At 40.6% G+C, this 27530-nt stretch overlaps 1 protein-coding gene across 3 annotated transcripts in view; it reads left to right on the top strand.

Moving 5' to 3' along the window:
- The window catches only part of WDHD1 (WD repeat and HMG-box DNA binding protein 1), a 2322801-nt gene that overhangs the window by 2174099 nt on the left and 121172 nt on the right, over positions 1-27530 (top strand). For all 3 annotated transcript variants that reach the window (XM_044074408.1, XM_044074407.1, XM_044074406.1), the window contains exon 25: positions 6612-6747. In XM_044074408.1, the coding sequence (XP_043930343.1) occupies positions 6612-6747 (136 nt within the window). The remainder of the gene's footprint in view (positions 1-6611; positions 6748-27530) is intronic.

Genomic DNA, 27530 nt, shown 5'->3' with positions numbered 1-27530 from the left:
TGTCAAACACAGTTAATACTTTTCTCAAAGTATGCGAAAGAGATATCAGAAAATTATGTACTTCAAAAAATGCAAACAAATGGTATAATATTTCAGCAGCAGAAAAATCAGCACTTACAGAACTCACCAATGATAAAACACTTCGCATTATGCGAGCTGATAAAGGAACAGGCATAGTTTTGATGGAGCAAGACTTGTACATTTCTAAAATCGAGGAAACTTTAGAAGATAATGACTATTTCTAATTAGTTGACTTCAACAAAGTTAAGAAACACTTTGCTTACTTAGATAAAACTTTAAAACAACTTGAAACTAATAACTGCATTTCCCTAGAACTCATCTTTTTGACCGTTGAATATCCCAATCTTGGTAGACTGTTTGGCATACCAAAGATTCACAAAAACAAGGATAACCTACCATTTCCAACAAAAAAACAAAGACTGAAAAGATTGCAGAATATCTGGATTCTATTCTTATCCCTGTTGTGCAGACCACCACATTTTACTTAAAAGACTCATGGTGTTTTTTGCATGAACTTTTCCTAAAAAAAGATGTATTAGCAAGTTGTATTCTAGTTACATCTTGATGTGGAAGCATTATATACTAACATCCCTCATACTGAAGGTATGCAATCATTACATTTATTTTTAAACAAATACACTAACTTCTCACAAGATAAAGTTAATACTGTTTGCACTTTAATGAGCATAGTTCTTGACAATAACTTTTTTTATTTTAACAATAAGATTTACAAACAAACCAAAGGAGTGGCTATGGGTTCTAAAGTAGCTCCAGCCTTTGCCAACCTTGTACTGTCTACTTGGGAAAATGAAAATTTAACGCAATTACATGGTTTTAATTCTCTTACATTGTTTAAACGTTACATTGATGACATCGTTTTTGCTTGGAAGGGTAGCTTGACAGACCTAAACAATTTCATTACTACTATGAACAATAGCTTACAATTCCTTAAACTGGTTATCTCTAACTGTGGCAGCTCAAATTTTTTAGACACAAAAATTGACTTATCTATTTCAGGTGTATTAAGTTCTACTGTATACAGGAAAGAAACGTATAGAAATAATTTCTTAGAATTCACAAGCCAACACCCCTTCTTTATTAAAAGAAATCTAGTTAAAGGACAATTCATACGCATTTCACGCTTAATCAGCAATGACAATGAATTCCACAAGCAAGCAATTCTACTAAAACACATGTTTTACAACAGAAACTACCCTCATTCTTTAGTTGACAACCTTTATAAAGAAGTAGCTTCACAAAGACATACTAAGTTTCTACCTATTTTAACATATGGATTTCAAAAAAGTGCTACACGCAACAACTCTAGTATGCTGTTAAGTTTCCCCTTACCTATCTCAAGAGATATGGCACATATCAGGGGAATCATCATTAATAATTGGGACCTACTAGCTGATTCACAACACATAAATACTTCTTTAGGCTCTACACCAACTTTCACATTTAAGAGAACTAGAACTTTAAGCACACATTTTGAAAATAGAGATTCTCATTTTCTGATTAACCCCACTACTACAACTCAAACACCTGTAGGCATGCATTGCTGTAATAAATGTGTAGTATGCCCTTATATATAGAAAGGTTCACACTTTACATTTGAACATTGTAATTACACTATTTTTTTCAAGTATCATTTTCATTGTCAGACTGCATCTGTAATGTATGCTGCTATATGTGACACTTGTAAAAGTTTCTACATAGGTAAAACATCCAGGAGACTTTCTGACAACACTTGGGTGCAATCAGAAGTCTCAACACCAATAATGCTTTAGCAAAACATAGCATTTACTGTAATGGTTTCACCAAATTCAAGTTTTTAATACTAGGAAAAAGATGACCCATTTTTTGGTAACACTGATTTATTCCTTGAGTTAAGAGAACTCAAATGGCAACTTTTACTTAATGCTGAAACTGCACCTGGTTTAAATGAACATATTAATATAAAATGTGCACTTAAATGGCATAACTAAATCTTAGAATGTTATGGTTACAGATTCTCTTACATCACTTCATGTTTATTCATGTATTCTAATTACTCTAACTATTCTAATTCCACAGTGACAATTCAAATCAAAACTGGCATATTACTGCTTACTGTACTTCAACTATGAAAGTTGTTTATTGAATTCTAATGGTTACTGTTAACTCACATGTTCTGATTCTTCATATCTATACCACTGTTATTAATTATATTGCATTCTGACGAAGTTCTGTTAACATTAAAGAACAATTTTTTTGGAGGGATGGCCAGTTTGCAGCGTCACTGTTGTCCTGTATTTTTCCACTTTTTGATGTCTGTTTTCACTGTGTTCCGTGGTATATCCAATGCTGTGGAAATTTTTTTGTACCCTTCTCCTGACTGATACCTTTCAACAATGAGATTCTTTTGATGCTTTGCAAGCTCTCTGCAAACCATGGCTTTTGCTGTAGCAGGCAACTGAGTAAATGTCAGGAAAATCCTACTAGGACAGCTAAACTTTATTTGGGGTTAGTCAGAGTCTCTTTAATTGATGGCAGGTGTGTACCCAAGAAGACTAAATCCTGTAATTAAATCAAAAGGTGTTTCAACAAAGTATTAGTATAAGGGTGTTACACACACAGCAAAGTATTAGTTTAAGGGTATGCCCACTTATGCAACCAACATATTGTACGTTTTTTATTTTTTATATTTTTTCCCCTAACAGATTTGTTTGCTTTTCAATAGAATTGTACAGGATGTAGTTGACATTAAAGGTGGGAAAAGTTTTGAAATAATTTATTTTGGTCTTATTTTTTATATCACAAAAACCTGGCATTTTAACAGGGGTGTGTAAACTTTTTATATCCAGTGTGTGTGTGTGTGTGTGTTATTTATATAAATAAATCAATCACAACTCCAAACCCATCCCAACCCCATTCCCTCTAGGAAGAAGACTTGCCTCCTTCTCCACTCACTGGGAAATAATAATTCAAAACAAATGGGTACTACAGATTATAAAAAGGGTTATGTCCTTCAGTTTTGGAAAATTTCCCCCCTTCTAGGCATCTCCACACCCCCAAAACATACAAAAGAAAATAACCCTTCCTGTTTTGCAAAACTTCTTCCATCAAGGTTCAATCCAACCAGTTCCTCCAGGAGAGAGAGGCACAGAGTCCCAAGTAAGAAAGAATCTGGATACCCATTTTGAGTCTGTCAAGACTCAGTTTCAACGTTGCCCCACCAAAAACTCATATTCCTTATTTTTCCAAGAGTCTGGATGGTAACTCTGGATTTAAGATTCCTATCTTCATGTTCCTATTTTGCACCCAGCATATTTACCGAATGTCAAGCACCAATCGTAGCCTTTTCCCGAGCAAGAAAGGTTCATGTTTAACCATACTTGGTTGATTGCCTGATTCAGGCAGCTTCTCCGGCAGAATGTGTCTGACAACAGTGAAAATCACCATAGATTGCTTTCAGAAGGTAAGAGTCACCCTTACACTCCATAAGTTACAGCTTACTCAGCACCAGAACAACCTTCCTGTCAGCAGACCCAGATTCAGTCCAACAGAAGGCCTTCCTTCCAGAGCACAAAATTTTGTACCTCTCACAATATTTCATGAACCTTTGTAGCAAACAGCTTATTACAGCAAGAGATTAATTATGGGCCTTAGGATACATGGCCTCTTGCATCATAATGTTTCCACTGGCAAATCTAGACATGAAAAAATAGTGTTTTCTTAAAAAATGCTGGTTGGCAAACACCCCCTAGAAACAACTGCACCTGTCCTTTAGTTTCTGAAAAAAGAAATTCAGTGGTGGGAAGACTGTCAAAAGCAATCCAGGAGCTCCTTTCCAACTCTGATACTTTTCAGACCTTAACCCTAGACAGCTGACATCTGGCCTTGTTAGCACACCTAAGTCCATTCAGGGTACAAGGGGCTTGGTACAGGTATCTAGCAGCGCAATACATCATTGTAAAAGAGATTATGGCAGTCTTTTTGATCTTAAGAACATGGAAGATTGATCCCAGGACCAACAAAGATAATGACAGACAAACCCAATGTGATGTGTGCAAACACACAGGGAGGAACTAAACTCCTGCCGCCTATGTATACTAGCAATAAAGCTATGGCTAGTGGCCCAACAATTAGGACTAACTCCCAAAGCCTCTTACATTCCAAGTCAAGCAAATCTGCTGGCACACAGTGTGAGTAGATCATTTATAGACTCCAGTGAGTGGATTTTGAAAAGGGAAGTATTCCTAGATCCCACACACATATGTGCTTCCTCAGAAAACAGGCAAATCCTCAAATTCTGTGTAAGATTCCCTGGAAAGGAGCATAGAAAACGGACACTTTCTCCTTCAACTGAACAGACTACTTTATCAGTGCCTTTCCTCCAATACCATTTATCCCCAGGGTATTACAGAAGCTGAGGACAGATAGACCACTGATAATACTGATGGCTCCTTTCTGGCCCAGGCAACACTGGTTCTTCCACCTGGTAATCCTCAGTGACGGAAAAATTATAACACTTCCTCTGTTCATGGACCTCCTAACCCAGAGCAAGTGGTCTGTCCATTCATCTCAACCGGAAACCCTTGAAACTGACTGCATGAATGATTGGTTTCTGATTCTGTCAAAACAATCCTTTTCGTGGGATATCCTGTCTGTTCTGAAAGAAATTAGAAAGCCAGGAAATCATATGTAACCAATTGAAAGATATCTTCTGTCTGGTACAAATCTAACACCTGTACAAGCTGCGTTGGCACAGGTACTAGTATACCTCTATATCCTGCACAAAAAGGGCTATTTTACAGACGTAGAGGTACATGCTTCAGCTGTATCTACTTGCATTCCCATGTCCGGTCCATTATATGCTAACCCGTATATGAAGTAATTCCTAAAAGAAGTCTTGCATCTCAGACCAACCAGGCACAACATCCCTGCTGAGACCAGAATTATGTACTGAAAAAAGTTGCATTAACATCATTAGAAGCAGCAGCCTCCACACTTAAACTGCTTACTTGGAAAACAGCTCTGCTGCTGGTGCTCACTTCAGCCAGTTATATTTATGGGCTACAATCCCTGATATGTAAAGAACATTTCCTTATTTTCCACAGGGACAGAGTTACCTTAAGAACTAAACACTCTTCCTTACTTAAATGGTTTAGAGGTCTCTGTAAACCAAGTTGTTCATCTCCCCGTTTCCTTCCTTATCCCTAATCCATAGAAAAAGGCTGAGAGAGTAGTAGGTGTGCACAGAGACCTACACATAAATGTGTGTGTGTATGAATGTGTGTGTGTGTGTGTGTGTGTGTGTGTGTGTGTGTGTGTGTATATATATATATATATATATATATATCTGTGTGTGTGTGTGCGTATGTGTTGCTCCTCTTTAAAGGTTAAAGTTAAAACCTGGCTAATAGAACCTTGAAGTAAGCTTATGCAATTTTTTTAAATGAAAAGTGCAAGACCAGTGTCAGTACCACATCACCAGATTGACGGGTCAAGTTTGAGGCTACGCAGGTATTGCTTGGAAACTGTAGGCCTGCTCCAAAGAACACCAAGAAAATAAATTATAACCATGCTTTTTTGTTTGACATTTGTAGTACTGTTACTGTCTGAAATCTGAGTCCTTTATTTGGTTATATTATATTAGATTTATTAAAGTTATGTAGAGCCTGTTTACATTTTTAATAAATTTGTCAGCTAACCCTATATTTGGACTGACTCCTGTTTACATTTTAGCTGGGATTTGTAAGAGTATTGCAGAAATACGTGCATGAGTAATATAAAATAAACTACAGTATTTGACTGATATAGAGGAATGATGAAAGCTGGCTCATCTTTGCGCAGAGGGCAATACATAATACATCTAGCACATTGCAGAAATAATGCATTTGTTTAAAATAATAACACATTCGTATCTGCTGGCAAATTGTGTGGATTGCACGAATGCTGTTGATCAGTGTATATCCGCTTGAATTTTTTTCCCCACATTTTTGATGCCCGGTGCCATCCACGCCTTCTGTGTTCCATTACCCACATCAGTGTTGTCAGCAAGGGGAGGTGCTGATACAGCACCAGCTATGGTGCCTTTATTATGGAAGAGTAGGGCTTTCTCCATTTGGCCTACCATTAATCCTCACCCATGCACACTACCATGCAATGACTGGTTTAAGGGTACATGCTACCCCATATGCAGAATACCCTGTACTTGCACTCTGCTTGCTCTTCCCTCTCACTTATCTCACTTGAGAGAGAGGCTTAGATTCCATGAGGGGGGGAAGTATCAAACCAAAAACTCACTCTTGCCCCAGTAAAAGAGAAACTGGTATTAAAGCATTCATTATTACTCCCACCACCAGCGAAGAAAGTTACAGGAAAATTGTTGCATTATTTATTACATGTGATGTTGCATAACAGAGAGATGCAAGAACAAAAAAAAGAGTAAAAATAAATTGAATGCCAAATATTGATTTAATAACTTTTCAGGGTTTATGTCTCAAAAAATAAGTCAAACAAATAATTTTGCTGTTTCTGTTTTGATTGCTTTGATACATGTATTCTTTAATCTGTCTTGTGTGTCTTCCTGATTGATGTGGTAGACCTAAAACAGGGTTTCAGTTGTGGCTGGAAGAAAATCGAGCTGATATCATTGCCAATGATCCTGATTTAGAAGAAGGAGACATTATTAAAGAAGGCATGAGTCGGTTTAGATCACTCTTACCTGAGGAAAGAATGGTTAGTAATTTTATATTATTTACCCGTACAAAAAGTAATTTACATTTTTTTCCCTTTGGGATTGTTTAAACTTTTAAATTTCCCAATAGATGTCAAGTGTGGGTACTTTCATAGCTTCGGTACTAAGTAAAGCAATGTTAAACAAATTATTAATTTCATTCCATTAGCTGTCTATCTAGTTTTTATATTAAAATTGTTGCAGCAGTACCAGCTGTGGTGCATTTTTCAGATCGTAATACAGTTTGTGTAGAGTTGTGTCTTCTCCAGAAAAGCACTGGGGATACTGGATTTGCAAAATACAAATATATAGCAGTCAATCATCATAACACACTTGGCATGTCATTGTCTAATATGTATCAGGTGTGTGTTTTATTCATAAACATGCATTTTGTGTGCTGTATATTTGCTTATGTGTGTACCTATATTTATGTCTGCTGCTAAAGTTTAAATAAACCTTTGCCATTATTTTTACTTCCTGGATATATGGTATGGCTAGGAAAAAAAGAGCATCTTATGATGGCAGTCTCCCCCACAGCAGATTATTTTCAAATTTAGCTATTTAAGAGAGTATTATATGTATAGACTGACATTTTTAGTTTCTGCATTTAACCTGCATTAGTTCCATGAAAACCTGTGCCTGAGTGGATCATACTTCAGGCTGTAAAATTGATAATAATTTTGAGCATTTTAAAGATATCTTCACTTGTCATTTTTTACTACTGTGCTGCATAAAAAAAATTAAACCTTGAAACAGACCTTGTATTTGAACTGCCTGGAAAAATGCAATACTGAGCAGCTAATGGTCAACTGTCTTATCTGTGAAAGTGATGGTGTGGGGTTCACAGAAGGGCATTGGAGTCCAGGAAACGCATCCCTGATTTGTAGTCTCTGGTACAGAGGTATTTGGTTAGACCTTTGTGAAAATAGCATATTACAAAATGGCAATGGGCATTGTGTGGAGCTCTGTCAGGGTCTTCAACACTCAAGAATAATGAGCATTAATGAAAAGTCCTCTCCAACTGCACACGATGGCCACCTGATGCTTCACTGTTGCAACTTTTTATCAGCAAGGTTAATTCCACCCTCACTCAGCATGTTTATGCTCTCTAATGACAATGAGAGCAAGACCCTGGCTAAAACTGTTAAAGAGGTGAATGCTCACCTTTCTTTGCCTTTAGGGCAATTAACTGTCGGAGCAACATCATAAAATAAGAAGCCTTCTCATGCTAATTGAAGACATGGCTTTCGATATGTAGGCTGAAGTCATGAAAGGGAATATAATAAGCCTTACCTAGCCTGCTTCTAATGTGGGTAAACATGCAATCAAATGTTAGCATGATGTCATTACCATCAGGCACTGCAGTTAGGAGTCATGCAAGGCTTAGAATTCAGGCTTTAACTGAGGATGTGTTAGAGTTGTTTACTGTCACAGTAGACCGTAACCAGTTGTTGGCCATGTTTCTTAGGAAATCATAAGAAGTTAAAAGAAAAAGGTTAGATTATGGGGTGTGTTAAACAGTTAATGTTAAGTTGTCAGTCTCGCCTTCATTCTTGCTTGATGGGTTCGGAGCCGATCCTCGGCTCCGACTCGGCCAATACTAAAGCTCGAGAGCTAATTCCACCGGCTCGAGGCTCCCCTATATCCCACAATGCTAGGTGGTAACTACCCAGATCTCGTTTGCCGCTATAGCTGACGAGGTGCTTTTCTACCGGCTCAGGCAGGTGAGTGAGAGTTTTACCATAATAGGTATTTCTTAACCCCTTTTTTGTTTCATACCATAACCTTTTTAGTTTAATTAATATTTAGATCAATCGACCCCTGTTTTTTTCGGGTCTATATTCCCTTCCTTTTCTTCCCTTAACTTGTAGGCCTTCGGCCCCTTCTCTTCCCCCAGTCCTTTAGTGACTAAATTAGTTTTTTGTTAAGGGCTTTTGTGTGTGTTTGTGGCTTTGTGTTAGCCTTAATATTTTAATAATTTCTTCAGTACAGTGCGTGTCTGTAGTGTGTTTGTGTTTTCAGGCACTCCTTTCACGATGTCAAAAGACTCTAAGGTCTCAGGCTTCAAGAAGTGTGACTCGTGCTGTCAGAAAATGTCTCTGACAGACGGTCACACTTCTTGTGTGTATTGCCTGGGACCTTTGCACCTGCAAGACTCTTGTGCTGTTTGTCATGGTTTTAGCCCTTGAGTCCTGCAGGAACGCAAGAATAAATTAATCTTGCGAGGCTTGTTAAAGCCTGAAGGCCCCCCGACTCAGTCTGTGTCGGGGAAGCCTTCTAAAACTTCCAAACAGTTGGCTCCGGTTTCTGAGTCGACTGCTGGAAAGGTTAAGTCGGCTTCGACATCGGCTCCGGCCGGAGCCGATGTTTCCAAGCCTCATACTGTTACCTCGGCTCTGGCTGGAGCCGAGGCTGAAAAAACTCCGTTGGCTCCGATACTCTTATGGGAGCCACAGTCTAGGAAGAGATCCAGATCCCCCTCTATCGGCTCCGTGCATTCGGCACCAGGATCCCCTCTTCTTTCCGAACTGAGCCATAAAACTCATTCCTCACGGTCTTCCAGGTTATCTGACCATGATTTGCAAAGGGTAGTGAGTAGATTTCTCAAGTCTGAGGCACTGGCCCAAATGTTGCATAGCCCGACTCAGCAGTTAGTGGCTATTTCCGCTCCCCAATACATTCCTCCTCTGACTCCTTTGAGTTCGGAGCCAGGGCTTGTCAGAGCCATGACTGTCGGTGCGTCGGATCCAATATCTTCCCTTTCGGCTCCGTCGTCTGCTCCGATCTCTTCCTTGGAGGGATCTCGGCGCCGAGCTTCCCTCGTCTGCTCCGAGGGGGCGAGTGGCATCGGACCCTTGTCCGACCCTGCTCTCCCTCTCGGGGCTTCGGCACTGGTGAGTTCAGCTCTGACATCGGCTTCGGAGCCGTCCCTGTCGGTGCCGGGGGAGGTCCTTGTCTCTTCGGAGCGGGGGCCTCTGGCCTTGCCTGACAGGGGTGCCTTCGAGGTCATGCGGAGCGTGCTAGAACCAGGTTCTGCCCCACAGTCGGCTCCTTCAGCCCCCCCCATCTACAGTGCCTGCGGTGATTTCTACTCACCCCCTTGTCTCAGACCGCAGAGAGCCAACTCCTCAAGTTTCCCCATTGGGAATTTCCTCCTCTTCCGAGGCCTCTCCTGACCCGGTAGGAGATCCCCCTAGGAAGAGGCAGTGCAAGAGGAAGCACATTGACTCCCCTGAGTCTATCACCTCTGACACTGACTTAGAGGAATCTGAAGGTTCCCCTCGATCCCCCTCTGAGGATGTCTCCTTTGCTGACATACTTGAGATCCTCAAACAGAGGGGGAACTGGCCAGCCCTTAACCCTTCGGAGGATGAGTCACTGTATCTTGAGGCGTTTGGCTCTCGCCCTTCTACCTCCTGGGTGTCCCCTCCCTTTGACCCCCTTATGGAAGGGGTGGCAAGGAAGGCTTGGACGGCTCCTGATTCAGTGGAACCCACCCCGAGGAGACCATCTAAATTTATTACTGCCCCTAGAGATAAAGATTTTTTATCCAAAGGTGTCCCTGTTGATGCCATGGTGGTGGCTGCGGCCACTAAGAAGGAGTTAGCTGATCCTTCGGTTCCTGTCCATCCTCCTAATAAGGAATCTAGGACCATGGACAGGTACGGCAAGCGGATGTTCTCATCAGCGACCTTTTCAATGCATTCGCTGAATTACTTATGCCACTTCACTCGTCTCCAGAGAGATTTACTCAAGGATATGGGTGAACTGATAAAGGATCCTACAGCTGAGGGGTTCAAAGACACAATGAACTCCCAGTTGGCAACCCTGAATTCTATTGTTAACTCCTCCATGCGGCTGGTCTCATATGCTGCAGATGGGGCGAGTAGAGCCGCAGGCACAGGTGTCGCCTTACAACGTCACGCCTGGATGCGGCTGTGCAACTTTGCGGACCCTTTCAAGGCATCCTTCGCCAATTCTCCCTTTGATGGATCATCCTTGTTTGGTCCACAGGTGAAGGATACATTGACTAAGTGCGAGGTAGAAGGTAAGACTCTCTCTGCCGTAGGAGTCCGTTTTTCTACCCCTTCTAGACCCTATCCCAAAGGTCAGAGGGGAGGAAAGATGTGGTTCCGCAAACAATCCCAGGGAGTCTCATCTGACGCACAAGGTCGATTCCCCTCTAGAGGCAGAGGGGGGAATAATAATAGACGCCACCCTAGAGGCAGAGGAGGTCCGCAAAACCAGGGTAGCAGAGAAATGTTCTCTGACAAACTCTTTCAGCATCCCTGAGCGGCTGCCCGGCTGTCCACCTTCGGAGGCAGTCGGGGGAAGATTATCCCTGTACCCAAAAGCCTGGCTTTCCCTTACTCAAGACAAATGGGTACAGTTGATCATATCCGAGGGTTACAAAATTCCCTTTATTCACATCCCATCTCAACCCAAAAGATCCCTTCCAGACGTCCCACCCGGTCTAAGGGAACAAGCAGCATTAGAAATTTCAAAGCTGCTATCAAAAAGAGCTATCCAATCAGTCCTAGCAGACCAGCAAGGATCCGGAATCTACTCCAGATTCTTTTTGGTACCAAAAAAAACAGGGGACTGGAGACCCATACTGAATCTCAGCTACTTAAACAAGTATGTCAGAAAAACAAAATTCCGGATGGTCACGCTACAGTCCATTCTACCCTTCTTGGGTCAGGACAATTGGATGTGCTCGATAGATCTTCAGGACGCGTACTACCACATCAAGATGAACAGACGCTCCAGGAGATATCTCCGCTTCAGGCTGGGAGCCAGTCACTACCAGTTCAGGGCCCTGCCCTTTGGTCTCACTACAGCCCCCCGTGTGTTTACCAAATGCATGGCAGTGGTCGCGGCTCACTTGAGACGTCAAGGATTCCAGGTGTTTCCATATTTAGACTGTCTTCTTTCCGCCACCACCAGACATCAGCTTCTTCTATCCAGGGACTTCACCATCCAATCTTGCCAAGCTCTAGGCATTTCGATAAATTTTGAAAAATCTGCCTTGTCAATCTATTACCTTTATAGGCGCCACCTTAGACACACTCAGTCTTTCAGCCAGACTCACAGAGCAGAGAGTGTCAGACATTCGAAAGCAAGTTTCCCTTCTCTTACAATGCAACAAAGTCAAAGCCAGACTAGGTTTGAAGGTGTTAGGACTCATGGCAGCAGCTATTCCCCTTCTCCCCTTAGCTCGCTTTCACATGAGGATCCTCCAATGGATGCTGTTTACTCAATGGTCCTTTCAACAGCTCCCGATGTCCCATATCATAGTGATAACTCAATCATGCAAGAATCAACTGTCTTGGTGGATCACATCACCTCAACTTCTCTGAGGAAGACCCTTCACTCTTCCCCCCCCCAGTCGCCACATTGACAACAGATGCCTCCCTGATCGGGTGGGGGGGGGCATTATCAAGGCAGGACAGTCCAAGGCACGTGGCAACCTTTCGAGTGCCACTTGCACATAAACGTCTTAGAGATGAGAGCAGTGCTTTTAGCGTTGCAAGCCCTTCACGACTCTCTTCCCACTGGGACTATTGCAATTCAAACGGACAACATGTCCGTAGTGTGGTACATCAACAAACAAGGCGGAACCAGATCATACCCTTTATGTCGAGAGGCACTCAGACTTTGGCAATGGGCGATCTCTTCTCAGCGTTTTCTGATAGCAACGCACATTCCCGACATTCCCGGGAAATCCAATGTTATTGCAGACAAATTGAGCAGGGCAATTCTCATGCCCCACGAGTGGTCTCTAAAGAAATCAGTTCTAGAAGAAGTATTCCTAAGATGGGGCCAGCCTTGGTGCGATCTTTTTGCTACTCCCCAAAACAGCAAGTGTCACGACTTCTTCACTCTGTTCCCGTTACCAGGCCATCCCACCAGAGACACTCTAGTCCACGATTGGCCCCGGGGACTTCTATATGCCTTTCCCCCCTTTCCACTGATATCTCAACTAATTCAGAAAGCCATCGCCTTGAGAGTGACAATGATCCTCATTGCCCCTTACTGGCCTCGACAAATATGGTTTCCGTTTCTTCGTTACCTTTTGGAGCAGCCTTTGCATCTAGACCCAGTACCAGATCTGATAACCCACCAATCGGGTCAGCTGCACCATTCTCTGCCTTCTCTAAACCTCACAGCGTGGTTTCTCCGATTCCAACCTTAGCCAGGCTTCCCTCAATATCTCGCTCGGTCCGAGATATCTTGATAGCCTCTCATAAATCTTCTACCCGGAAGATTTATAGTAGCAAATGGAAACGCTTCTCTTTTTGGGCAACATCAAAAAACAGATCCCTTTACTGCACCTATCCAGTCTATTCTAGACTTTCTAGCAGAACTCTTTCATTTAGGATCATCTGCATCTACCATTAGAGTTCAATTGGCTGCCATATCTAATTTTCATGTTGGTGTTTCAGAGTCTAGCATCATGGCTCACAAACTCTGTAAAGCCTTTTTAAGGGGCATATTTCTTCTCAAACCTCCAATCAAAGATCCCCCGCCTCAATGGGATTTGAACTTGGTTCTGGCATCCTTAATCCTTGCCCCTTTCGAACTGGTGGCTTCATGTTCTCTGAAGTTGCTTTCTTGGAAGACACTTTTTCTGGTAGCTATAACTTCAGCAAGAAGGGTATCTGAACTCCATGCTCTGTGCAGTCGTCCTCTTTACTTAGTGTTTCACAAAGATAGGGTATCCCTCCATACTAATCCATTCTTTTTGCCTAAAGTTTCCTGTCAAGTAAACCTAAACCAAATTATTGATCTCCCCGTCTTTGTCCCTAACTATTCGAACAGGTCGGAACAAAAGCTACATTTTTTGGATGTTCATCGCCAACTTAGATATTACTTAGACAGGACTAAACAATTCAGGAAATCTAATCAATTGTTTCTGTCATATGTGGAAGGGAAATTGGGCCTTCCTGTTACTAAAGTATCCCTCTCTAGATGGCTCACCTCTACAGTTACCTTCATCTATGAGATCAGACATCAAAAACTACCCTCAAGACCTAGAGCTCATTCAACTAGGGCATTAGCTACATCCGTAGCTTTTCAGGATAGGCTGCCAATAGATTCCATTTGCGCAGCAGCCACCTGGGCTTCTCCTCATACATTCATTTCACATTACAAATTGGACATGGTTTCCAGAAGCCGTGCCAATTTTGGTTCCACTGTTCTCAAGAGTCTGTTCCGATAGGCCACCCGGGATAAGGTGCTAGGGACACGGTCCCATCCAGCAAGAATGAAGGCGAGATTGACAACTTAACATTAAGAAGTTATGTACCTACCATAACGTTTCATGTTAGTTGTCTTCTTCTCGCCTTCTTTCTTGCGTCCCACCCTCCTTCCCCCAAGCCTGGACAGACCGACAAGAATTCAGTTTGTGTTCTTCCTCTGGAAGTCGTCATTCCCACACGTTCTTCCACCTCTTTTCTCCTTTCTGAGGTCTGCGATACCTTTTACGCACGTTGTTTTGAGGTGGGTTTCCCTACTCCATTCTATGGAGACTAGGGTTGCTTGGTATAGCTATCAAACGAGATCTGAGTAGTTACCGCCTAGCATTGTGGGATATAGGGGAGCCTCGAGCCAGTGGAATTAGCTCTCGAGCTTTAGTATTGGCCGAGTCGGAGCCGAGGATCGGCTCCGAACCCATCCAGCAAGAAAGAAGGCGAGAAGAAGACAACTAACATGGAATGTAATGGTAGGTACATAACTTCTTATTTTCTCCCAGCCTCATGTATAATAGACACTTACCCTATTAAGCTGTTACCATTCTGTAAGAAACGATCCAAAGCAATTCAGTTTAAACAAACAAAAAAGGGCCATTGAGAAGAAACAAGATAGGGGTGGATTAAGCAAAACCAAAGTAATGTGAGGAAGCTCCCTACACTTTCATGCAGGTAGTACTATGATCCACCTTTTTGGTAAACATACTTCTCAACTTGTTTGCCCAAGAATTGTGGACAACGCCAAAAATAATGGGGGATAAAGACCCAAAATCATTAACATTTTATAAATCTTACAGTTAATTCACTTAAGAATAGTTACTTGAACAGCAGCCTTTTCATCAGCATGCACTTTTTGAGCATTAAGACATTTTTAAATCTAATATCTGGCATTTTTGACTGTCTGCAGTCCTCAGAGATTAACCAGAAATAAAAAAAATTGCAAGGGACAGGTCAAAACTTTGAAGCAAAATCAGGGACATCCTGCAAAATCTGGGACACACATGAGGTATGGGTGGGAGGCTTTCCCATTTCAAACACATTTGGTTCACCATAAATGTAGACACATTGGTGAGGAAATAATTTCATTGAGCTTCAAGACAGAACTCGAAGCCTTTTCTCCCTTCATGAGGATGCATCCAGTCTGCACAGACCGGAAGGATCCAGCAAAATATATTAGCTGAACAGCTTCAGATAGATGCTACAGAGGTAGTTCCTCTGAAGGGAACAAAAAAAGGGAATGTATTCCAGACACTTTCAGGCCCGAAAGAGAGAGCGCCATTTGAAACATGTATTGGATTTCTCCAAGCCTGAACAGCTTCTCAAGATTCCACAGATTTGGGACTTCCAAGATGGCTGCACATTGAGTAACAGCTTAATTTTAGCTATCCCAGTGTGAAAACAGAAACTCAGAAGAGAGAACCACTGAGCTCATAATTTTGGGTACATTTCAGTAACTGGCTAGTAAGTGCACTGCCTGGATGCCTGCAAAAAAGAAATTCAGAGAACCTGAAAAAAAATCAGTCACAAATGGTGAAGAAAAACACTAACTGGAAAGAATTCTGCAGTTGTTAAGCGAAAAAGCAGTGCAAAGCTCCAGCTTTGGTGTAAGACATGACTTCTAGTAACCTAGAGGGAAAAATAAGTCAAATGTACTCAGAGCTGATTAGAATAAATGAAACACCGATGGAGTATAACAACTCAAATAAAAGGCTGGGAAAAATGGAAGACGCTTTAAACAGGTAATCAGATGAGGTGATAAAACTGCAAATATCAGAGGTCAAAATGTATTTTATTTATTTAACATTTGTTTACCGGGAAGTCCAACTTGGAACGAGCCAATTTTCATTGGATACCCAGGGAGAAATGCTCCACGCATGTCTTTGTACTGTGGGAGGAAACAGAAGCACATGGAGAAAACCCACACAAATGCAGGGAGGACATGCAGACTCTGCACAGAAGGTATCCCAGCCGAGATTCAAACCAGACAACCTCTTGCTGTGAGGCAACAACATTAACCACTGCACCACTGCACTATCCACAATGAAGAAAAGGCTGGCTGAATATAAGACTGCTTAAGAAGAGGTGTTTCAAAAATTAATAGAATTAGAGGACAGAGCACATAGGGAAAACCTGAAATTTTCAGCTGTACCAGGGAAGCTGGAAATAACAGACTATTAATTTTATGTAAGCACAAACAAGCAGTTGGACTGGTATTCCACAACATGAGTTGTTATTTGAAAGGGCACATTGTGTGCATGCTCCAAACCTGTCCATGAGAAAGCAACGTAGAGTAGACCTTTAATGGTAAAGATGCAATCCTTCCAGTAGAAGGAGTTGATTGTGATAAAACTGTGGCAGAAGGACAAAGTACTAAAAGTGGGAGACAGTAGAGTGTTTGTGGAAAATTATTATTCACTGTACACCAGGCAGATAATGAGTAAATTTATTCCACCAGTCAGGGAATGTCGAGAAGCAGACATGAGATTCAAACTGCTATACCCAGCTATATTCAGATAATTTTTTCCTGAAGGGACAAAACAATTTTTTGATGCAGAACATGGTAAGGAGGAAGAGGAGGAAATACAAAAGTTTGTCCAATAAAAAGTGAGCTATGACACAGAAGGAGAGTCTGCTTGTTCTTCTAGTAATAAAGACCACAGAAAGTCTGTACCAGTGAGACCTTTTTCAGTGTTTCAATCGAAGAAGCTTGAGAGACAGAAATAAGCATAAGAGATGACTAGAATAACCGGAGAGTACATTGGAAAGGAAGCAGAGACTGGGTTTGGGAGCTGAAGATACACATGAATTAAAACCAACAACACAGAAACTGACAAATGTGGGATTGCAAAGCATTAATTATGTTTGTGAAACTTGACAGAACAAGAAAACCTAAAAATAATGGACTTTTTGACTTTGTTAAACTTGTAAGGGACTCTAAAGCATATGCCCTACTTCATGTCATTAACGTTTGGAGGAACACTTGGGGAAGAGGAAGGAAAGAGTTATCTGTAAGTAAAACAAACTTTTGTTCTCAACAGCAATATCTTTGTAGTGCATGAGATAATCCAGATGCTATGAGGTAAAGTTTTCTCTGTTATTTTCAAGTGCAATGGGGGACACTAAAGTAAAAAGGTGCCCCTGTTTTTCCATTCTTTTCTGTTTCTCATTGTTCAGTTTAAAAACAAATACATAGGCACTGTAAGAGCATGATACAAGAAAAATCAATGTTCCTTTTTTCATTGTTGCGTAGGGGAATTACTAGATTAAGGCCCTGGCTTAATCTAGTAACAAGTTTTAAGAGAAAGCAAATAAATAAAAAAGAACACTGAATATAATAAAGCTTTCCTCTGGCAAATAAATGCTTGTAGAAGCAACTCTTTATCTCTTTTTTTCACATCTCCATGGAGACAATCTGATAGAGAATGATAAAACAGAGTACTTCTTTTTTTCATTTGCTTTTTTTAAAAGGTTAGATGTTTTCTGAAAGAATTCAAGTGTTTCCCATTCTGGGAGAACAATAAAGATAAGGCAAAACCAGATAGCACTTAGAAGCACAAGCTGTACCATGCCTGGATAATCTTTCTTTTAGGTTAACCCAAGTATGTGAGTGTGGCTGTCAGTTTGGGACAGTTGTTCCTATTAGGAGGATAAAACTTCAGTATTTCAAGATGGACATAGTTTTTTGTATTAGTATTAAGTTAATAGGTTTTAGGGGTGTATTGGGGATGTATTTGTTTTTTTTTTTTTTGTTTGAGAGTTTTCAATAATTTGTTTGAGAGTTTTCAATAAAACAAAGTTTTGTAAGAAGTGACATAGGCTCAAATGGATATGACAAGAAACAACTGTATAAAAGATCAACCTGCCAAACATTAGCATGTGCATGTAACACAAAAGCTGTTACAAATAAAAGGTGGGAATAATTACTTTTTAATGATGCTTTCTGTACTGTCTTTAAATGTTAATGGTCTCACAGATATATACATAAAAGAGAGTAATGAGCTGTATTAAAATGTAGAGTGCAAATAGCTATACTACAGAAGACACATTTGGAAAGAATTAAACGTGTGAAGTTGATATATTGGTATAAAGGAAAGGAGGAGTACTTGTATTAAATGCAAGAGGAGCTCCAATAGTGATAGAAGATAAAAAAGATAATTGCAGATTTGTAGTATTAAGGAGCAACTGGCAAGGGAAGAGGATTGCACTGGCATTTATTTATATTCCCCCTAAAACTGCTATACGGAGCTTAACAAAATTCTGGGAGAAATCAAGTTTTCAACAGGGAGTATTACTTGGTGGGGACTAGAGTTTGATTTGCAGCAGTGAAGATGTGTCTCGGGGCCCAGAAGGGAAAATATAACAAAGGAGGATAGATTCTTGAAGAACGTTATGAAATTTTTTGGCATGGAAGATGTCAATTCAGTATTAGGATTTCAGAGTGAATTTGCATATTATTCCCCAAGCTCCAAAAACTGGAGTAGGCTAGACAGAACTTACATTTCACAAGAACATGTGCATTTAATTGAAATTTTTGATTCACATCCAGTAACTTATTTCAGATCACGAGACCATTACTAAATTAAAATGCAGGATAATGAAATAAAAATGAGACACTGGTACTTTCCTACCTGTTTAAGGAATAGGTGGTGGAAATACTTTGGGAGTTATTAAAGAAGATAGAAATTTCTTCCGAGAATATAGCTAGGGAGTGGAATAAAGTTAAAGAGGAGTTTAAAAATAGGGTGGAAATAAAAGAAAAGAGATATGGTTAAGAAGTAGCAGTAATTATTCAGAGGGACTGACAAATGCTAAAAGTATCACAGAATAAGAAGAGGAGCAATTGCAGAATTCTAAGCAGAAAATAAAGGATTACCTCAATGGTATGCTTGAGTTTAGAAAGTTTGCTGTTAAGCAAATTGTTTTTTGATAATAACACCAGAGCACAAAAACGTTTAGTGCACCTACTCAGAAAGGGTATTTAAAAAGCTTAGGGAGCCTTTAACAAGGAAGAAAACAAGAGATCCTGTAGAGGCACTAGAAGAATTTCAGAAATGTTATGCCAGTCTGTATAAAGCAGAGAAATATGGAAATCGGGAAAATGTACACATGGAAATGTTTATGGAAGTATTAAATATCCCAAAGTTAGAGGTAGATGATGCTCAATTACTAGCAGGATAGGAGGAGATGAGATAAAAATGGTTATGTTAAACCAATCCACAGGAAAGTCCCCATGAATAGATAATATTCCTGTGGAAGATTGGAAGCTAGGAGGGAAAAAACTGGTAAAGATCGGGAAGGATTTGTTTAACATTATTTTAAGAGAAGGAGAAGCACCAACATCCTGGAAGATCCAGCTTCATACAGGCCCATTTCAATCTTAAACCATGATGATAAAGTGTTTGTCTATAATGGGTAATAAAATAGCAAAGGTGATGCCAAAATTGATAGGTATCCATCAATGTGGTTTTGTGGAGGAGAGGCAAACATTTGACAACATTAACAGAACACTGATGACCCAGAGGGAACCTGAATGTAAGAAAATACCACTGTTATTGGTGGGTCTTGATGCAGAAAAAGCATTTGACAGAGTAAGCTGGGAGTTCATGAGCTGGGCAATGGAAACATTTACATTCCCTGATACAATTATAAGGTTGATTAGGAGAATATATAAGGGATTGGTGGTGAAAGTTAAAGTGGGTGGGTCCCTCTCAGATAATTTCTGTTTGAGCAGAGGAGCCAGGCAGGGTTGTCCTGTTTCCTCTTTGCCAGTGGTTCTAAATACATTGAAAATAAAGAAAATAAGTGACTCAGAAATTCAAGGATATATTATTGATATATTAAAGAAAAGCTGGTTTTATTTTCAAATGATATTATTTTATACCTGATAAACCAGAAAAGGACATTTCAGTGTTGTGGAACATTTTGAGGCAGTTTCATGTCTTTTCAGGATACAAAATTAATGAAGCTAAAACAAAGGCAATGGCTGTAAAGTATGTACCCACAGCAATATCCATATTTATGAGAATATGATAAAATGAAGTACTTAGGAGTATGGATTGTAATGGATTTTGCTGTGGCAGCTAAGGATATGCAGAAAAATACTAAACAAACGATAATACAAAAACTGAGAAATTGGAAGCTTTTTTGATATGGATTGCAAGATACAAGCAGTTAAAATGTTTTAGTCCCTTTAGTTTTATACACAGGTCAGGCATATTTTTATCAACCAGAGGAGAAGTTATGGGTAACAGTTAATAAAGAGCTGAAGGATTTTATCTGGGAGAGGACTACAAGAGTCAAGTGGGATAAGCTGATTTTTCTAAGTTGAACAAGGCGGTTTGGGATTACCCGATTTGAAAGGGTACATCAGAGCTACATAGTTAAGACTCCTATACATAACACAAGTAGAAACCTATAATTCAACGTAGAAAGAGATGTTGATGAAACGGGGGGGTAGCTCAAGAATCAAAGAAAGACTGGGATTTTGGATGCAGATCCTTAAGGAGAACAATAACCATACAGAATATTATATTTCTAAAGTAGCAGTAAGTATTCTAAGAACTAAGCCAACATTTAAATTGCGAAAGGAGATTTCAGCCAATATGGATGACTGCAATTAGGGATACAGACAATGGTAAAGAGGGAGCTGGAAGTTATTGGAGAAACTGGCAAAAGAACCAAGGTATTGGGAGCAAATAATTAGAGAGGGAAAGGTAATGTTATGGGAAGAGGCCAAGAATTTATTTGGACTGCAGGCTAGATATTGCCTTCCCTATCAAGGATTGATTTCGGAGTATAGACAAAGAGAAAGAAATAGGGAGAGCCTAAGCAAAAGATCTGCACTGATAGAGTTTTTAGTAGAATCCAGAACAGAAGCTGCTGTTAAAAAAAAAAAGAGCAGTTAATAGAACATACAAAATATTGTATAACTGCAAGAATCAGAGGAGTTTAAAAAGGGTGAGAAGAGAGATTAGATAAGCAATTCACAAAAAACAATGGGGGTTAATATGTAGGTCTCCCAAATATGCAACAAAGTCTAGAAGATTTAGGATCTTTGCTTGGAAGTGTTTACATAGCTATTTTTATACCCCAAATAGACTACAAAGAGTTTTTCCTCAGCTACACAGCAAATGTTAGAGGTGTGATGGGTCAGAAAGAGGCAACTGGGAACATATTTTCTGGGAGTATAATGAGTTGGCAGACTTTAAAGATTCCCTGCGGACTGCTCTGTCAGAGATACTGGGTGAACAAGTTGGTGTAACTAAAGAAGTTTTTTGAGCTATGATACAGAATCCAAATTGACTAGACATAGTAAGGCCTTGCTGAGTCTTAATTGTGGTGGTTGCCAAAAAACAATTAGTAAAAAATGGAAATCTAAATCAACTTTACTAGAAGTAGTGAATATATTAACTGAGATAAAACAATTGGAATTGGGATCTTTAGAAGAAGTTAGGAGCAAATTACATAGAAAAAATGAGAATTGTGGGAACGATACATGCAGAGAAGGAACAAGGTGTAAAAGATGGCAGGAAATGAATAAACTATGTAATGTTTGAATGACATTGGATAGATTATAAGTGATGTACAATGTTTGGAAATAAAATTATGTCAATATGGTTTGTGATGCATAATTGTTGCAACTAAAATTATGTCAAAATGGTTTGTTTTCATTTATATAAATGTATCATTGCCTATATCACATGATAATTTAATAAAGATGTTTCTAAAAAAATATATAGTTCAATTGGATAGGTGGACTGACCAGAGGACCTTTTTCACCTATGACCCAAGCCACAGGTGCAAGATAATGCCCATACTGGACCTAAAAGCTGGTCTGCTTCAGCTCTGGCGTCTGATCTCAAGGGGTCTTGGAGCCGAGAAGTCAGCATCTCACCATGGGGGTCCAGGTGGTCTCTGAGGCTTTTAGATCTGTCCCTTTCCCTAGGTGCATTGGCAGTGGACAGCACAGCTCTGGTGTCAGCTTCCAGCTGAGTTGGATCTACTGTCTTGGAGTTCCTCTGTCAGGTTTTTTGGATCCCAGGGGACCCATTTTGGGTGCAGTCTTGTCTTTGACCTTCAGGGTCTTTGAGAGTGTTCTCCCTAGATGCAGAAAAAGAAGTCTGCCATTCACTCTAGGCTCCATCCTGATCCCCACTGGCTTCACTGGTCCCATCTTTACTTCTTCCTTTCTGACAGGTGCAGTCAGCTCCCTTAGGTCTCAAGAAGACCCGCGAGGTGAGTTTCCCCATCTGCTTCCAAGCCCTCCCTGGAGCCCCGCACCATGGAGGGACATAGGAAGTATTCTTGCAAGAGGAATCGTCTGGACTGCTCCAGGAGTCCCTCACTGAAGATGCTCAGTGTATGAATGGATAGATGATAAAATCAGCAAGCAAAGAGTAATAGTATTGCTGGAATTGAATTCATCTTTAAGTCTTGAGGAGTACCTCCATGAGGTGGACCCTTGTTTTTTACAAAAATCTCAGGAAGGCAGCACTGATATATATATATATATATATATATATATATATATATATATATATATATCGACTATGCGCTATATTTTATATAGCCTATCGTGGGCAAAAGTAGGTTAAAAAATACACAGCTGGGTGCACAAGTCCCAGGATAAAAAAGTGCCCAATCCTAGTATGTGCACTGGTACCAGGACTGGAAAAAAATGGCAGTGTAGAATCCTCAGTACATGGAAACACTCCTACAGTGGGGTTAGGTCAGGCTCAGGAGATCAGTGTTGTAGAAGAGAGTGATAATCCACAAAAACTGCAAGCCAAAAATAAGCCATAAAGATGATAGAGTGGACTGTTGAGGATAATAAAGAAATTATGTATTGTTATTGTTATGCAAGAAGCCAAGAATTTCCAGTTAGAAGACATTCATTCAAAAAGATTGAGGGAAATTAGAGGACAAAATACTTAAACAAGAAAAACTGAAAGCTTCAAATGCAAAGTTGTGCATATTAGTACAATAGATCCATGAAAAACATTATATAGATCAAGAAACTTTGGGCCATTTGGAAAAAAAGAAATGACTGGAGAAGTGCAAAAAATACAAAAAACAAAACCTAGAGATCCAGTGTATGTCAACTTGGGAAGACATGATCGACAGACCATGTTGCTTTGCCAGAAATGGTCTACACCTGTCTCCTCAAGGCTTTTGGATACTGGCAAAGAAGCTTGCCTCCCTAATAGTGCCTTTTTTAGGCATTGTCAAAACAATAACATTTCCGATGTAAAGAAATCCATTCGAGACAAACTCAAGGTTATGCTGCTTAATGCTAGGATCCCAAACAGAAATCTGCACTCCCTGGAAGCACTCCTCAACTTCGAAGATGCTAACATTTGTGCAGTTACTGAGATGTGGTTCAAGGCCACAGAGAGCACACCAGCCGTACACGGCTACAATGCCTTCCACACGTTCAGACCCCAAAACGAGTGTGAAGGAACCAAAGATGAATGTGTATCCATTTTCATTAAATCCAAATACATCTCAAGACTGGTTAAACAGTACAACTCTCTGGAGTTACTCAATGTCCAAATAACTATAGGAAAACACCCTTCTATGTCATCACTCACTACAGGTCCCACACCATGAACCGAGAAATGCATACTGCCTACCTGGACTTGATAGAATTGCTCCCTATACAGCCAAACACTTTGGTCATTGGTGATTTCAGCTATCTTTTCATTGATTGGGAAACATACATGAGCACAAATGTGATTGCCCTGAGGTTCCTGGACTTGGTCAATTCAAATTCTCTGGAACAGTTAGTCTGAACCCCTACAAGGCACTTGAATGTCCTGGACTTGGTACTCACCAACATGGGGGGGGGGGGGTCATTGCACTACCCCCTGTGTTGCCCTCCCTGGTAAGGTCAGTTGCCCTCCCTGGTAAGGTCAGTCAACAGATCTTTCTCATTTGAAGTAAAGATCAGACCTGACACCCCCACAGGAGCAAAATAACAAACATTTCTCCAAAGCAGACTTTAGCCTACTAAGCAAAGGTATAAACGTTTTATACCCTCTGTTAACAGAGCTAACAATGTTTCCTATGCAGTGGAGTACACACATGCCCTGTATAGACATTTAAGCAACTGCATAGACTCAGTTCAGTTGTACCTGACTGGATCAAAACCAGGTCATCCTGAAGAAACAGGCCACCCTGGTGGACTGCAAGTATAACTAGGATATATAAAATAGGGAAGAAACTGTTATCTAAGAACAAGAGGGAACTTAGCAGACGAACAATACCTTCCACACCTTGACAAGCAAATCAGATATCTTGTAAAGTCCTCTAACGTTAATTACAAGGCTAAATTACCATTTCTAGCCGAAGACAATCATAAGGCATTCTTTAGCTACATCCGAAATCTTAAAGGGAATGCCCAGCTATGTGCCAAACGTATAGTGGATGGTACCATTCACAGTGAACCTGAGGAAATTGCCAACCTGCTGGCAGACAGATATAGTGTAAATTTCACCCCTCCCCTTTCCCACCAGACATGCCTCAGAGCATCCCTGACACCAGTCCTCTACCTAGTATGTCCAAAGGGCAGGTCATATCCTCCCTCTCCAAGGTGAGAAACATGGCCTCCATGGGACCAGATAATGTCCCAGGTTGCTTACTAGACAATCTAAAACAAGATCTAGTGGAACCACTTGGCACTCACTTCAACCATAACCTGAACACTGGCCTTGTTCCAGCAGAGTGGAGAAGAGCAGCAGTAATCCCCTTATACAAAGGGGGTCCATCAGCTGACCCTGGAAGCCATAGACATATAAGCCCAACCAGACTTGTCTGTAAGGCCATGGAAAGAATCATCATGGACCTTAACAAGGACATAGGCAACCTCCAAACTCTTGACCTGATCCAGCTTGACTTCGTTAAGGGCAGATCTTGCTTATTAAACCTGGTGGACTTCTTTAAGAATGTCACCAAAGCCCTGGATGAGGGCAAAGCAGTACATACCGTCTATCTTGACTTAGCCAAGGCTTTCAATACAATCCCCCACTCAGGTACCATTGAGGAACTCTCTCAGCTAGGGATTAACCCATACGTCACAAGATGGGTAACAAACTGGCTCACCAACAGAACGCATACTGTCAAAATTGGGGATTCCACCTGCACCAGTAGGCCAGTTACCAGTGGTGTACCACAGGAATTTGTGCTCGACCCTCAAATATTTGGAATCTATTTCTTGGAAGTCTAGGCAAAAATAGATGGCCTGTGGCTTACCAAGTTCACAGATGACTGCAAATTAGGTGCAAGGGGTCCGAATGGAGAGATGGGGGGGGGGTCCAAATGGAGAGATATGTCTGCAAGCAAAGGAGAGTATTATTGCTGAAACTGAATTCATCCTCAGGTCTTGGTGAGTACCTTCATGAGGTGGACCCCGTTTTTCACAAAATCTCATCAAGACAACAATGATTATATATCCTGGACAGAAGTAGGACAAAAATTTAAAAAGATAGCTTCGGTGCACAAGATCCAGGATAAAAAAGTGCCCAATCCTGGTAGGTGCACTGGCAACGGGACTGGAAAAAAAATGACAGTGTAGAATCCTGAAAATACGGAAATATTCCTACAATGGGGCCAGGCCAGGCCCAGGGGGAGGATGGCCCTCCCGTTGTAGAAGGAAGTAGCAGTCTACAAAAATCACAAAAACTGATGGGCCAAAGAACCACCATAAAGACGATAGAGTGGACTATTGAGGATAAGAAAGAAATTATGTATTGTTACTACTATGCAAAAAGCCCAGAATATCCAGAGACAATATATACAAAACGATTGAGAGAAATTAGAGGAAAGAAAACTACCTCCACAAAAAAAAATTGCCAGAAGCCTCAAATAAAAATTTGTGAAAAACAGTATATAGACCATGAAACTCATCTGTTTGGAAAAAGAAGCATCTGAGAAAATATAAACAACAAAAACCTAGAGATTTTTGAATAGCATCAAAAAGAAATATGGACATAGGAAAGAAAGAGAGATTTGATATGGTGCATTATTTATACAAAGGTGAAAACCAAATTAAACAATATGAAGGCAGCCCGAAAGATATTTGAAGAGAAATACAGGTAAAGGCATCCAGATCTGGAAAATTTCACAGGAAAAAATATAATATCACAAAGAGGAAATGTAGAAAAGAAGAGTAGTAAAGTTAAAAGGGTTCCTATCAGTTCGTCGAAGCTTCAGCAGTTCGAACACCATATGTTCGAACTGTGAGGTTCGAAAACTGATTATCGCAAAGTCGCGGAACACCGAATTCTTTCCCAGGGAAAGAATTTGGTGGGCCGTTTCTGTGGCTTCGCAATTTTGAGCACTGTGGTGGAAAGTTATGGGTCGGGTTCAAGTAAGTGTGTGATTGTGCAGACGTTAGGGCACAGGTTAGGTGAGTTAGGGTTAGGGCGCGGGTGAGGTGGGTGTGCAGTAGTAGACTTTAGGGTTAGGGCGGGATAGGTGAGTTGGGGCGCAGGTCAGGTGAGTGTGCGTAGTGACGGACCTTAGGGTTAAGGTTTGGGTTAAGGTAAGTGGATAGATGATAGTGTGTGTATAGTTTAGTGTAGGGTTAGATGTAGGATTTTAAGTGAATGTGTGTGGATTGCTGTTTTTTTTGGTGTACTTGTGTTGTGTGTGTTTTTCTTGGAACAGCGGTTTTTTTCTCTGGGAAAAAAATCGCTGTTCTAAGCCTTCGATGGTTTTGCACTTCGAGGTTAGAAGTTCAAACATATGGTGTTCGAACTTCTGCTGTTTCGTCGAAGTGATATAGACCCAGGTTAAAATAGATGTTGAAGTTATGGAGTGCCTGTGAAGTGAAGGATTTGGTGTAGAAGGTCTAACACAGGTTGCATCACAGCATGATGGAACGAGTCCCCAAAGTAAGGAGAAACAGGACGATCAGGAGACATCTGAAGAAGAAATATGGACATGGAAAAGAAAAAGAGATTTAATATGGTGTAATATCTGTGCAAAGGAGAAAGCAAAACTAATCAATACAAAAAGGGCAGCACCAAAGATATTTGAAGAGAAATACGGGCAAAGGAATCTGGACATGGAAAACTTTACAATACAAAAAATAAGATGAAAAGGAGATTAGTAATGGAGATGTTAAATCAAAACTGAAGTTATGGCGTACCTGCGAAGTGAAGGATCCAGTCTAGAAAATCTAATTCAGAAAGCACCACAACAGGATCGCAATGGAAATCCAAATTAAGGGGATACCAGTGGAATGGGAAGCAATTGGTCAGGTGCCATATGAAGATATTTTGGACCCTTCCACAGGAAACCAGTATAAATGTTCACTTGAAGCTGGACAGCAAGGGAAGGAACAGGAAACCGTAGAAACTCTGACGCAGTCAATGTTGAGGAGTGGTAGGCCAGTGAGTTCCCATATGACAGAGCAAGGAATGACACAGGATCAAATTGTAGAGAATGTGCCACAGGACGATGCTATAGAACTCTCTATAAAATGCCCTCAGGAAATGGAGAACAAAAAATGTGCCCTCAGTTTAGAAGAA

Source organism: Protopterus annectens, chromosome 6.part0, assembly GCF_019279795.1.
Source record: "Protopterus annectens isolate FY-2018-M chromosome 6.part0, PAN1.0, whole genome shotgun sequence".
NCBI lineage: Eukaryota > Metazoa > Chordata > Ceratodontiformes > Protopteridae > Protopterus > Protopterus annectens.
The sequence above is the reverse complement of the archived record's forward strand: the minus strand, read 5'-3'. Positions and strand labels throughout refer to the sequence as shown.